Source organism: Oryctolagus cuniculus, chromosome 14, assembly GCF_051225735.1.
Source record: "Oryctolagus cuniculus isolate XC-2025 breed Fujian yellow rabbit chromosome 14, ASM5122573v1, whole genome shotgun sequence".
Lineage (NCBI taxonomy): Eukaryota > Metazoa > Chordata > Mammalia > Lagomorpha > Leporidae > Oryctolagus > Oryctolagus cuniculus.
In genome coordinates, this window is record NC_142880.1 from 33,303,363 (window position 1) to 33,316,195 (window position 12,833).

Sequence of the window (12,833 nt, forward strand, 5' to 3'; positions counted from 1 at the left end):
GCTGGCTGGAACTCTAAGCGAATTTAGGTAGACAAACCAGCGAGAAGTGACTGGTGAAGTGTGGACTCTGCGTTGAGTGCTCAGAGTTTTCTGTGTTTCATCTCTGCTTTTATTCATTTGGGGGATTGTTGACATTGGCATTAAAAAGACCTCTCAATACAAATGTGTTAACCTGGAAAATACGATGTGGATCATAGTGTAATGATCCTAATTTTAAAGAACCTCTGTCTCAGTCTAATTCAATTCCTGGAAACTATTTTTAACTAAAGTATGGGATAAAATGTCCCAGGTACTTAATACATCAGAGGGTGAGCTTGCTAACCACATGAGAATACTCACTGCTTTTTAGAGATCTAATATGTAGAACACATGAGAAATATTTGAGATGCAGAACGGGTGACAATCTTCAATAAACAGTCTACTGAGTTTTAGTTGTGTTTAAATATACATTCTCCAAAGAACTATGTTGCTTTTACATGTGACAACTGTGCTCAGGAAAATTCAGCTATGCTGGAGCAGAAATTTCGGACAGAGTGGAAAACTCCATCCAGGGCTCAGACCCTGCAATCCTCAGAGCTAATTAAAGAGTACCATTTGTCAAAGTCAGTGGAAACCCTCTAAATTCACTTAAAAGGACATCAAAAAGAGAAATGGGATGCAGTAGCTGAAGAGAGGAAATGTCCTATTCTTAAGTAGAGCCAACAGTCACATTTTGTGTGTCCTGATGTATAAATTCTACAGACTTTTAAAAGCAAATTTAGCAACACTTTGATGACAAATTAAGGAATTATTAAAAAGCGTATATTTTACAGCGGAAATTTTAGCATCTTCAGAGGATAAGGGCTGAAGGAAAAAATAGATTCACAAATCCTCTTCGATAATTAATAATAAGGAAGAAAGAAAGGTGGTTGCAAATGTATCAGTCATGTTTTTATCTCTTTTTTCCCCCTGCTAGGCACTCCAGAAGGTGAGAGAGATGGGCGCTGAATGAGTAGGTTCTCGGGGGAACTCCAGAGGCTGGCTTAGATTACGCTCACTAGAGAAAGGGGGCTGACAGTGGGAACGTGACAGCACACAATCTGCTGATTGGCCAAGTCAGCAGCTGTAGCAGGGACGAGGCTACAGTCCCTATCACGAAGTAAGTAGGAGGCAGAAAAGGGCAACAAAACGGACAGCCCTCATCTGGGAAGACGCCTTCCTGGAATCACAAGGGTAGAGCTGACAGGATTCTGAAGAGACTGAATCTAAGCCCTTTTGTTCTGCAAAGTGGAAAAAGACACAAAGGCTTACGGACTCACCCCCACTCTGAGCAGATACCTTCTTGTCACGTGCTGACATTTTTAGCCTTTCCAACCTGGGCTGAGCTGTATGGCGCTAAACATTCATTTGCTGTCTGTGTGTGTACCGAGAGTGACAAAATGGGTTAGTGCTCAGAGAGCCTGGAAGTCAACACTGAAAGCTGCCTGCCTCACAGCTAGAATGTGCATATGGCCAAGATTTCATGGCATCTTACTTGTCTAAAAAACACTCAAATCATTCCATTAAGTCAACAGAAGCATGCCTTTGGATGAAAGTTACTGGGTTTAATTGTGAATTCCTAAATGTGGTTTTTAGTCGTCCTAACTTCCACTTACACGGCACTTCATAATCTATAGGCACCACCTTTCTTCAGCTCTTCACAGCAAAAAGAGTGAGAGCAGATACAGTGGTGACGGTGGTGGTGACAAGGATGACTGCCAAAGCTAAGCTGGTGGAGGTGCGGAGAGCTCACAGAACCTCCTCTAGATCACTCAGCCAATCGCTGAGCAGTGTTCTTTCCAGTGCTCAATTTGTGGTCATTAGTGATTATAACTAGCAGGCTCAAATTACTGAACAAACGTGTCTTTGTATCAGTCATTCACAAGGTTCAAAAAGATTACCTTAAATGTTTTTGTTTATATGTTTAATTTATATCTAGCATTAGAAAAGGTCCAAAGGAAGCCTGGGAAAATCGTGAGATAGCAAATATATAAAATCAATGAGAAAGAACCTACCTTAAATTGCCTTAGTTGCTTTTATGTTTATGTTTTATGTTTATGTTTAACATAACTAGCATTATGTTAAAAAAGTATTTTTCCCTTTTTTAGAAATTGTTAGAAAATTAATTTTCTATCCATTATAAAAAAGGTATGTGTAACAGAAAACAAAATGTGCACATGGTTTCATGGAGTTCGTCTGTTTCCCTTGCACCCCTCGCCGAGAGCGAAGTCCATCTCTAGCAGTGCTTACTGAATTGACAGGCACAGCTAGTTCATCCTAGTAATCTTATGTGATGCAGCATACAATAGCGTATACCCACCATGTCAGAGCACATGTTCCCAGAGGCCTCCTGGTTTCCCATAGGGCTAAAAACTGATCCATAAAGGTGTTCTCTTTTACATATAATTTCTGAGATTTTCAGGATAAATTGCACTTGTAAAAGGATGTTTGGATATTGATTGTATGATTCTCCAGAGAAACAAAGTGCTATCGTAAAAAATGGATAAATATTTCATTAGTATATTGCATTTGCTTCATTTCTCTTTTAGTTACTAAACTATAATTATATCCTGTACATAGAAGCCAAAACCGCTGTACAATTCTCCATCTAGGTAAGATTTATAATGTTATGTCTGCCCCCTGGTGGTGAAATATAAAACTACAATATAAATAATTCATTCTTAAGAGTTTATGTAATTGGGAACCGCAATTGCATACTGGTTGAGTGCCCAATTAAATATTGTTACTGCTCAACAATGCTTGGACGCTTTCGGCTGAAAATTAATCAAGTTGTAATGGATATTGTATCCACAATGGATACTTTGAAATTACAATTCTGCCAAAAAAAAGTCTTTGCTTCTAGTCCAATGTTTTTCAGTTTTATTTCAAGACGTTTTTATTACTGATTTTTAAAGGCACATATTTTAAATGTAGGAAAAATGTCGTTTAGTATAAGACTATGATATTCAACAGAATCGTCTTGGCGGCTGTCCTTCTATAAACTCTTAGATATTCTTTGAGTTTTGGTCCATCCACATGGTGGAAAAATTAGTAATGACAATTCTTCTACACAGACAAGGAGCCAATAATCCATTAAATGTTTGTGTTCCCCAAAATTCTCCTCCTAGACTTAGTTGCTCCCCATTCTGATTATCTCAGCCACATGAACATAAATGACTGTCACATCTGGATCCCAGGCTGCATTTGTTTCCCCCAGTTCCAAAGCTACATTTTCAACCACCTGCTGAGTTCACATAGCTGTGAGTGAATGCAAAATTCAGAATTCCAATATTTCTCCAAATCATGACCCCAAAACTTCAGCTTCCTCTTGAATTCTTCACTTTCCTTTATGTATAGCCAGATCCAACTGATAACCAAGTCCAGTCTCTCTCTCCTAAGCATTTTCCAGAACAATTTTACTGTATGCCATTCCCCTTGTAAAAGTTGCCACCTTTAACATTTTTCCCTCTAGGAACATCAGAGCTAACTGGCCTCCTGCATCCACTCTCTCTCCTTATCCCCATCCAGCATTTACATTGCCATGGGAGTTCCCATATTCAAACAGGAAATTTCTTGAAAATCAGTGACACAAACACTACTAAATAAGGGACTGAGTAACAAACAAGGTCACACACTTAAGTAGGAAGGAAAGTTGGAAGCTGGACACAGAATGGGGAAGTCAGCAGGGAGTGTGGGGGTGGGGATGGGGAATGGGGCATGAGCAATGGCATGGGAAAGGAAGGATATTGGTCCAAGGTACAAAGTTTCAGTTACTCAGGAGGAATAGCTTCCAGTGATGTATTGCACAGCACTGTGATGAGAGTTAGGGACAACATATGTTTCAAAATTGCAAAGAGAGCTAAGAGAGTAGATTTTAACTGTTCTTAACACAAAGCAATGAAAAGTCTGCATATGGGGGCACAACAGCTGAACTAACACTGTTTGGCCCAGGGGCTTTGCTCTTCAACACTGCATTTATTACCTCTCATGAAAAATAAAACACAGCTTATGCTCTTTACAGTGACAGTCTAAGTTCTCACAGTGTGACATAAAAGATTACACGTGTGAAAAATGGAAAGGATTCTACCATATAAAAACGGTTGAAGCCGAAGTAAATGTGGTTGAAAACTTTCTAGGTGACCATGCAGGAAATATATAAAAAGTCGCAAGAAGATCAAATAGCCAATCTGTCAAGAGAGAAAAGAAAAGAGTATTTTGTGTTGCATCGATAAGTGCTTAAAAACCATAAGGAAAATGAATCATTTTGTTATTGCATTTACTTTTGATGAAACAACTTCAAACTCACTTCATATTATGTATTTTTGCAATAACTGCAAGACATTTGTATCAAGTTGAGAATGCTAGTTCAACCAAAAAAATTCCATAAATCATCTCTGCATTACACATAATAACCAATACTGAATGCCATGTTGTTCTATATCCTTTAAAACAGTATTTTTCAAATTGCAATCATACTCCATAAGTGAGTCATGAAATCAACTGAGAGAGAGGTTTTAAATAAAAGAAGAAGAGAAAATGTCAGAGTATATCCTCGTTCCAGTAGTGAGTGCATTTTATGTGTGTGCTACATTACAATGCAAAGGTTATTTCTTTATATGGGTCTTAATCAAACCAGTCTGGGAAAAAAAAAAACAGTTTGAGGCATTTCTGAGAAACATTCTACTTGTGCATAGTGTGCTGTACTATGCTCCCTAGGCCCTCACAAAAAAATAAAACTTGCAGTGTCATTACTAAATAAGTACTGAAAATCTTACTTCTGTGACATTGAAAATACATGTATCGCTGAAGTTTGTTTTCCATAGACTACAAAAAAGAGAATAACCATAAGAATATATAATATATAAGACTTCACAGTAAATTAGTAAAAATATATAAACTGTGAATAAAAATAGAATATAAGTTGTGTAAGTTGCAAATCATGAAGAAGAATCAAATAACAGGAATAGCTATAACTATCTTGTGTGTTTGTGTGTCTGTGGTTATATAAAGAGATAGATATTTCCAAATCCTCTTAACAGCAATGCAGAGTATCATTATCATCATCATTATTATTATTATGATTGATATTATTATATATGTAGAAGATGAATCTGACCAAGCCCCAGTATTTCACATAGACTAGTAAGTCAGTACATGGCATTACCAAGACTTTGAACGCAGACAGTATGTATTGCTCTAAAAGCCACAAACTTTCTACTGCAGCAGTGACTTTCAATTATTTCTCTTACATGCCTCTGTCATTAACAGGTCTTGAGAATTCACTATCCATACTTGTAAATATAAATTATAAACTTGTACCCTTTGTAGACTTACAAATAAATACAAATAAAATGTAGCTAAGGCATGCCAATAATGTCTCTTTCTCTAGGCCACTTGTTCCTGTTCGTGCTTCTCTCAGAAACTGAAGTTAATGAAAAAGTCACGGAGGTCAGTAGACCACTTGAAAGAGTGGGTCAGTGTTCTAGATGACAGTGTTCAGGCGGCAACTCCCACAGGTACAGCCCACAAATTAACAGAAGTCGTAAGGAGAATAATTTAAGGATTTTTCAAGGGATTAGAGATCAATATTGAAAAGAACATTCATTAATGTTCAAAAATTTAATTTAAAAGAGAAAATATATGAAAAGTAGGTCAGTATGAAAAACTTCTGTATTACAACCCAATTTGGTCATGAATTTTCACCTGATTCAAAGGTTATCTCTAGTTAAAGCTATGCTTGCAGAAATGGTTTTCAAAGTTTTCATATGTAATATTCTGAAGACTAGATTTTTACTGAAAAGTCTGCCTTCCCATATCTCTAAGGAATGCCGGGCTCTCACTGCATCACTCCTCATGTGACATCCGTGGATGTTCTCCCTGCACCCTGGCACTGCAAGCTTTGCCTCCTCAATGCAACCTCTGCTCCCCAATCTCTTCCCCCACACTCCCAACATCCCTCCCATTTCCTTTACCTCCCTTTCTCCTTCTCTTCCTGTCTGTTCTCTTCATTTCTCCAGCCCTTTCTCTGCATTGATTATTGAAAGTTTGAAGAGCACTGTCTATATTCAAAAAAGATTTATTGATTTATTTTGACAGAGTTACAGAGAGTTACAGACAGAGCGAGAAAAAGAGGGAGATCTTTCATCAGCTGGTTCACTCCCCAGATGGCCACCACAGCCATGGAAAATCTGTATCTATGTAAAAATTATGTATGGATTTCAACATTTTTTTGCATCAAAATAAACTTAACCTTGTACTTCAGTGTTCCCATGAACTTTTTGAAATACCATTATAAATACAGCACACGGTTGTTCTCACTGCTAGTCTTATATAAGCTAAAACAATAAACAGTAAGCTTTAAAATGAGTAAATCTGAGAACCAAGTAGATGTGTGACACCAAAACTGAAGCTCCACTGGACTCTGGAGCCAAACTGCCTTGGTTTGAAAACATTCTCTGCTGAATGATGCTCTGGGTAACAGCTATACTTTCCACGTGTAACTGTTTCCTCATCTGTAAGACCCTGTATAAGAAATAATAGCACTTACTTCTTACAGTTGCTGTGAGAACTAAATAAATTAATATGCTTAGTGTATTTAAGTCATTTATGGTAGAAGGCACATAGCTAATGTTGTTTATGTGTTTGTAGCTACTGTAAGAACTTGCCAAGTTACCTACCCCACCCTTCTAGATTTTTTGTTTGTTTTATCATGAGAAAGCCAGACAGGACAAAGGACTGTAAATCAGGTCTTTCAGTGGATTATATAAAAGGACAAAAATATAGCAATTTAAAAAAAGAACATGTACAAACTTTCTTTTTTTTAACTTTTATTTAGTAAACACATAAATTTCCAAAGTACAGTTTATGGATTACAGTGGCTTCCCCCCCACCATAATTTCCCTCCCACTCGCACCCCTCCCATCTCCCGCTCCCTCTCCCATTCCATTCACATCAAGATTCATTTTCAATTCTCTTTACATACAGAAGATCAATTTAGTACATATTAAGTAAAGATTTCATCAGTTTCCACCCACACAGAAACACAAAGTGTAAAATACTGTTTCAGTACTAGTTATAGCATTACTTTACATTGGACAACACATTAAGGACAGATCCCACATGAGAAGTAAGTACACAGTGACTCCTGTTGTTGACTTACAATTTGACACTCTTGTTTAGGCTCTAGTCATGAGTTGCCAAGGTTATGGAAGCCTTTTGAGTTCGCTGACTTCAATCTTATTCCGACAGGGTCTTAGTCAAAGTGGAAGTTCTCTCCTCCCTTCAGAGAAAGGTACCTCCTTCTTGGATGGCCCTGTTCTTTCCACTGGGATCTCAATCACAGAGATCTTTCATTTAGGTGTTGTTTTTTTTTCCCAGAGTGTCTTGGCTTTCCATGCCTACAATACTCTCATGGGCTCTTCAGCCATATCCGAATGCCTTAAGGGCTGGTTCTGAGGCCAGAGTGCTATTTAGGACATCTGCCATTCTATGAATCTGCTGTGTATCCCACTTCCCATGTTGGATAATTCTCTCCCTTTTGATTCTATCAGTTAGTATTATCAGACACTAGTCTTGTTTGTGTGATCCCTTTGACTCTTAGACCTATCAGTGTGATCAATCGTGAACTGAAGTTTGTCACTTGGACTAGTGAGATGGCATTGGTACATGCCACCTTGATGGGACTGAATTTGGAATCCCCTGGCACGTTTCTAACTCCACCATTTGGGGCAAGTCCGATTGAGCATGTCCCAAATTGTACATCTCCTCCCTCTCTTATTCCCACTCTTATATTTAACCGGGATCACTTTTCAGTTAAAATTTAAACACCTAAGAATAGTTGTGTGTTAATCGCAGAGTTCAACCAATAGTACTAGAACAAAAAAAATACTAAAAGGGATAAAGTATTACATTGTACATCAACAGTCAGGACAAGGGTTGATCAAGTCACTGTTTCTCATAGTGTCCATTTCACTTCAACAGGTTTCCCTTTCTAGCCTTACAGATAAGAAGATAGGAAATCTTTTAAAAATTTAATGGCATGGTATATATAAAATAAAAGCAATATATTCAATTGGTAAAACCATTACATATTTTGTAGTGATTTTTCTTTCTATCAGAAATGCAAAAAGCAAGAACTGCAGAAATGTCACCAAAAGAGATAGCAAGAAAAAGAGAGAAAAGTCACACTTGCTCTGTGTTTTTGCTTTCCATTATTTTGTCCATTTCACTCCATTCATTTCAGCATTATAATAGTGCATATATTTAATGTATTTCATATTAACATTTATATTTACATAATTTTATTATAAATATATAGCCATAAGGGACAACTGGAGAAATACAGAAAAAAGGAAAAAAAATCATCCTAAGCTCATCATCCCAGAACAGCTATGGGTAACATCTTGGCTCTCCCTCCAAAATCTCTTATGTGTAAAGTGCCAGTTCTTCACATGGTCAGTTTCTATCCTGTGTATCTGCATCCATCTGGTCTCCATCAGCAATAAAACTATCAGTTAAGCTAAATGTATTTGACTAATAATAAATTTTGCAGAAGTCAACTCATATGATCATAGAATGCAGAACCATAAGACCTCTGAGACCATATAAAGCACTTTGAAACTCTGAAATGTCATAGAATACCAAAAGAACAGCTCATCTTCTCAAAGGAACATTTATCTGTCATCATTTTTAAATGGCAGATGAGGTAGCATTTAAAATCCTTAAAAGTTGAGAAGAGAAAATCTGTATAGATTCAGAAAACAATAGTATTGATTTTCAATTAACTATTACTTCCTTATTTAGTTAACTTATATTTTCTTAATTTCCATTTAGATATCAAGTAACAATATACATCTACAATTAGAAATTAAAAGAAACTACCAAATGAGAGAATATTCTATAATAAAAGTAACTGTCCTGATCCTAAAACAGATATTATGTGGCTACATGTAGTACATAGGACAATTAAAAATATTACAGAAAGTTTGCGACATACCTTTGCCAGCTTCATTTCAATTGAATATAAATATGTCCTCAGAAGTGCATCACAACAGAGCCTGTACAAAATGGACTCCGCAACAAAAAATAAGGCAGGCAGATGATCATAATCAAAGGAAATATGGTCCAGGGAAACATAGAGCATATTCAAAGCTTCTGAAATATTACAAAGCAGAAACTCCATCAAATGTAGATCATCCTGTTTTCCCACATGTTAAAATTAATTATTGAAATAAACTACTTGGTCATAAAAACAGATTGTGATTTTAAAATATATTTACAAATTCTTTGGCTCCTTTCCATCAAGGGACAAAATCTATGCTGCTTTCCCCTTAAACTTGAACAGACATTGTGAGTGCTTCAGCAATAAGATGTAATCTACCTGGAGATCAATCTCTCTCCCGCTCTCAAACTAGCTTTGGAAATTTAAATTGCCATATGGGAAATTCTATTCTGCCATTGGATTCAGAAGTCACCCAGGTATGGAGACCACTTAAAGAGATAAAGAAAAATGACCAAGAATGCCAAGCTACTACACCCAACACTCAATAGATTGCTAGCCCACACATATAATGGTAGAAAAATGTATAACCACAGAAATGGATGATGAAAGGCAGTGCTAACAATGTCTGTAAAAGAGAAGAGTAGTATGCTAGAAAGATGAGACAGAGGAAGTAGTACCAACCCGACGAGCACAAGAAGGAAGAATATGGAACTAAGGACCTAGAAAACATAGAATCTCAAGTTACTATAAAGGGTTTGAGGGAAATATCTAGGGGAGAACAACAAATGCAGGGACTTGAGGAAGGAAAAAATAGGACATGTTCAAGAACAGGAAGGGGGCTTAGGATGGCTGGAGCATAGAGAATAACTACAGACATGGCCACAGGGCAAGACACACACAGCCTTGCACATCATAATATGGAACTCGGGTTTATTTTCCGTGAAACTGGAAGCCACTGGAAATTCTTGAAGCTGTAAAATGGTCACTACTGAATGAAGGAGGAACTACAGAATGAGAAGCAAACAAGAGCAAAAGCACGACACCTATTAGGAGTTTCTTTCTTTTGTGGAGATGATGTAAATGGACCATATTTAAGATGTTATTTAGGGTTCTATGTGAATGCTTTCAGCTGAGTTAGTTCCCTGAGGTATTTGATTGTGATGACACAGGAGCTCCAGGCATCAGAGAGAGAGGAACAGAGAAGGAATGGCACATGTTGTTTTCTAAAGCACATTCTGACTTTGCATCCCTTTGGTCAGGACCAGGTCATTTGTTTCCTAATCCAATCACTGGTGAGTGAAAGGGAATTGTTGCAACTGAGCTAGACCAGCTACAGGGGCTGGGCCATGGCCAGTGCTCCTCTGAATCACAAGACTGTAGGATGCCATAATAAAACTGAAATCTAACTGCCAATTCAAAGCAAGTGGCTGCTGATGGAGGGTAAACAAAGAAAGCTTTGCTCAATAGCATTTAAACATTTCAAAGAGGTCAGGATGTGGATGATACTGTGAAGGATTGCAAGTTAAATACAAAATATTTCTTATTCTTCCTCTTGTTTACATACTCTCAGAAAGCACTATAAACCCAATTTACATGAGGAAGTATTCTCTGACCTCATGTGGTCAACACTCTAACTCATTTTAAAGAGCATATACAAAATATTTAGGATGATGATAGAAATAATTTTGTTCCCTTAAAAATAATGTTATTGGGGACGGTGCTGTGGCATAGCGGGCTAAGCTTCCACCTGTGGCACCGGAATCCCATATGGGCATTGGTTTGAGTCCTGCCTGCTCCTCTTCCAGTCCAGCTCTCTGTTATGGCCTGAGAAAGCAGTAGAAGATGGCTCAAGTGCTTGGGCCCCTGCACCCATGTGGGAGACCCAGAAGAAGCTCTTGGCTCCTGGCTTCGGATTGGCCCAGCTCCCGTGGTTGCAGGCATCTGGGGAGTGAACCAGCGGATGAAAGACATCTCTCTCTTTCTCTGTAACTCTGTCTCTCAAATAAATAAATAAAAATCTTTTAAAAATGTTATTTAATTTCTTTTTTAGGTTGAGAAAAGGGTATCTGAAGACAGATACATAAAAGAAAAGTGTTGGTTTAAATAAGCAGAAAAAAAGTGGTAATTTAATTCCTGTTTTATGATTAAGAATTATAAAATGTAGAAATAAGTTTCTCTGACATATAATATGTATGGTAATTAGAAACTACTGACATTTCATATTATTTTAATGAGTTACTAATTTTAGAAAAAAGTAATAGAGGCTAGAAACTTTTTGAAACAAAATTACAAAGTCCTAACTCAAAAGTATAAAAGGAAGTTTCACAATGAAACAATGTAAGATACTTTAATAGTGATTGAAAAATCTTAATTTTCTCTTACACAATTTCTGAAAAATTTCTCCAGTTGTTTCCTTGGCTACTAATCTAGAAGACACCTAAGATACTTAAGAGGCCAGCTGGAATACATACCATCTTGGATTTCTCCTTTGCATTGAGCCAGAAACACTACTTCAGTCCATGCAGCTGGAAGATCAACATGCTTTCCAGAGCCCAGGGTTTTAAGACCCAGTTTTCTCTGTTACAAGGAAGCATGAAAAGGGCAAACAAATATATGGGGCTTGTTATTTGTTTATTTTTTCCATCTGTTAATTATATTTTGAAAGTCAGTCTATGAGGTCAAGGCTCCATAGTCAGAGTTGAACACATCTTTATAATTTTGTTTTTATCATTTGTATTTTTCAAAATTTTCTATAAACTACATAAGCTTCCAGATGTAGAGAACTGTGGGGAGCAACTCGGACTAGACTAAGTTACTGGAATTAAGACTTATTCTGTGCATCTGCTCTCCCACAATATGGCACTGGGAGAGGAGGAAACACCTTCTACGCAGCTGCCTCCAGTTCAACCAATAAGCAGCAGGACCTGCTCCTGATTGGAGGAGAGCAGCATACTCGGCGTGTGGGCAGCAGAGTTGGGATTGGTGGAAGAGGACTATAAAGGAGGAGAGAGACAACATGCAACAGGGAACATCTATCTGAAGGAACACCTGAGCAGCCCCCAAGAGAGCCGGCCGGCGGTGTGCCGCTCCCCTGAGGAAGTGGGGAAAGTGGCAGGGGGAACCGCCCTTCCACGGAGGTGGAAGGGACGGTAGCCAACCCGGGAAGAACCAGCAGCAAACCCGGGGAGGGCCGAGCAGACAAAAGAACAGCGCAGGGTTCAGTGTCATTCCTCCACGAAGAGGGGGAGCGACATAATGGTGCCGTGACTCGGATATGAAGCCTAGGCAGGGTTTAGTGTCGTTCCTCCATGAAGAGGGGGGGCGACAGAGAACATTTATTAATATGCTGTATCATAATATTAGTTACTTACAGAGAATAATTCTCACTTTTTGCTTGCTTGAGAATATTTTATCTTATTTTCCCAAGAGACTGCATTTCTAATTTTATAAGAAAAAATATTAATGAAATGAGTTTGATGCCAATTTTCTAGAAAACTGCTTACTTCAATGTTGATGGGCTCACCATTAATGAACACAAGAGAGATGATCAGGATGCATTTCCTCCCTCATATCACCTACTCCTGCGGCCACCCCAGGAGCATAGGGCCAACTGGAAAAAACTCGTGCATGATTGTATTGATGGTGCTTGCCTGCATTCTCATTTTTTTTTTCTCCCTCAAATATTATAAATATATCTTTCCAAAATTTTCAAATGTAAAGGCAAGCAAGAAGTGGGAAAAAAAGAAAAAAAAAAAACCTACCACACATACACATACAAAATAGTGGCTTAATTTAGGCCCCTGGTTTGTACAGG

The 12,833-nt window shown here is 37.9% G+C and overlaps 1 protein-coding gene across 1 annotated transcript in view; it reads right to left on the minus strand.

Annotated features, from left to right (window-relative positions):
- Positions 1 to 12,833, minus strand: part of TMEM232 (transmembrane protein 232) — a 351,105-nt gene that overhangs the window by 237,894 nt on the left and 100,378 nt on the right. The window contains exons 5-8 of the mRNA XM_089312847.1: positions 11,491 to 11,596; positions 9,014 to 9,171; positions 4,106 to 4,205; positions 2,339 to 2,505 (exon numbers count right to left, since the gene is read on the minus strand). Of these exons, the coding sequence (XP_089168973.1) occupies positions 2,339 to 2,505; positions 4,106 to 4,205; positions 9,014 to 9,171; positions 11,491 to 11,596 (531 nt within the window). The remainder of the gene's footprint in view (positions 1 to 2,338; positions 2,506 to 4,105; positions 4,206 to 9,013; positions 9,172 to 11,490; positions 11,597 to 12,833) is intronic.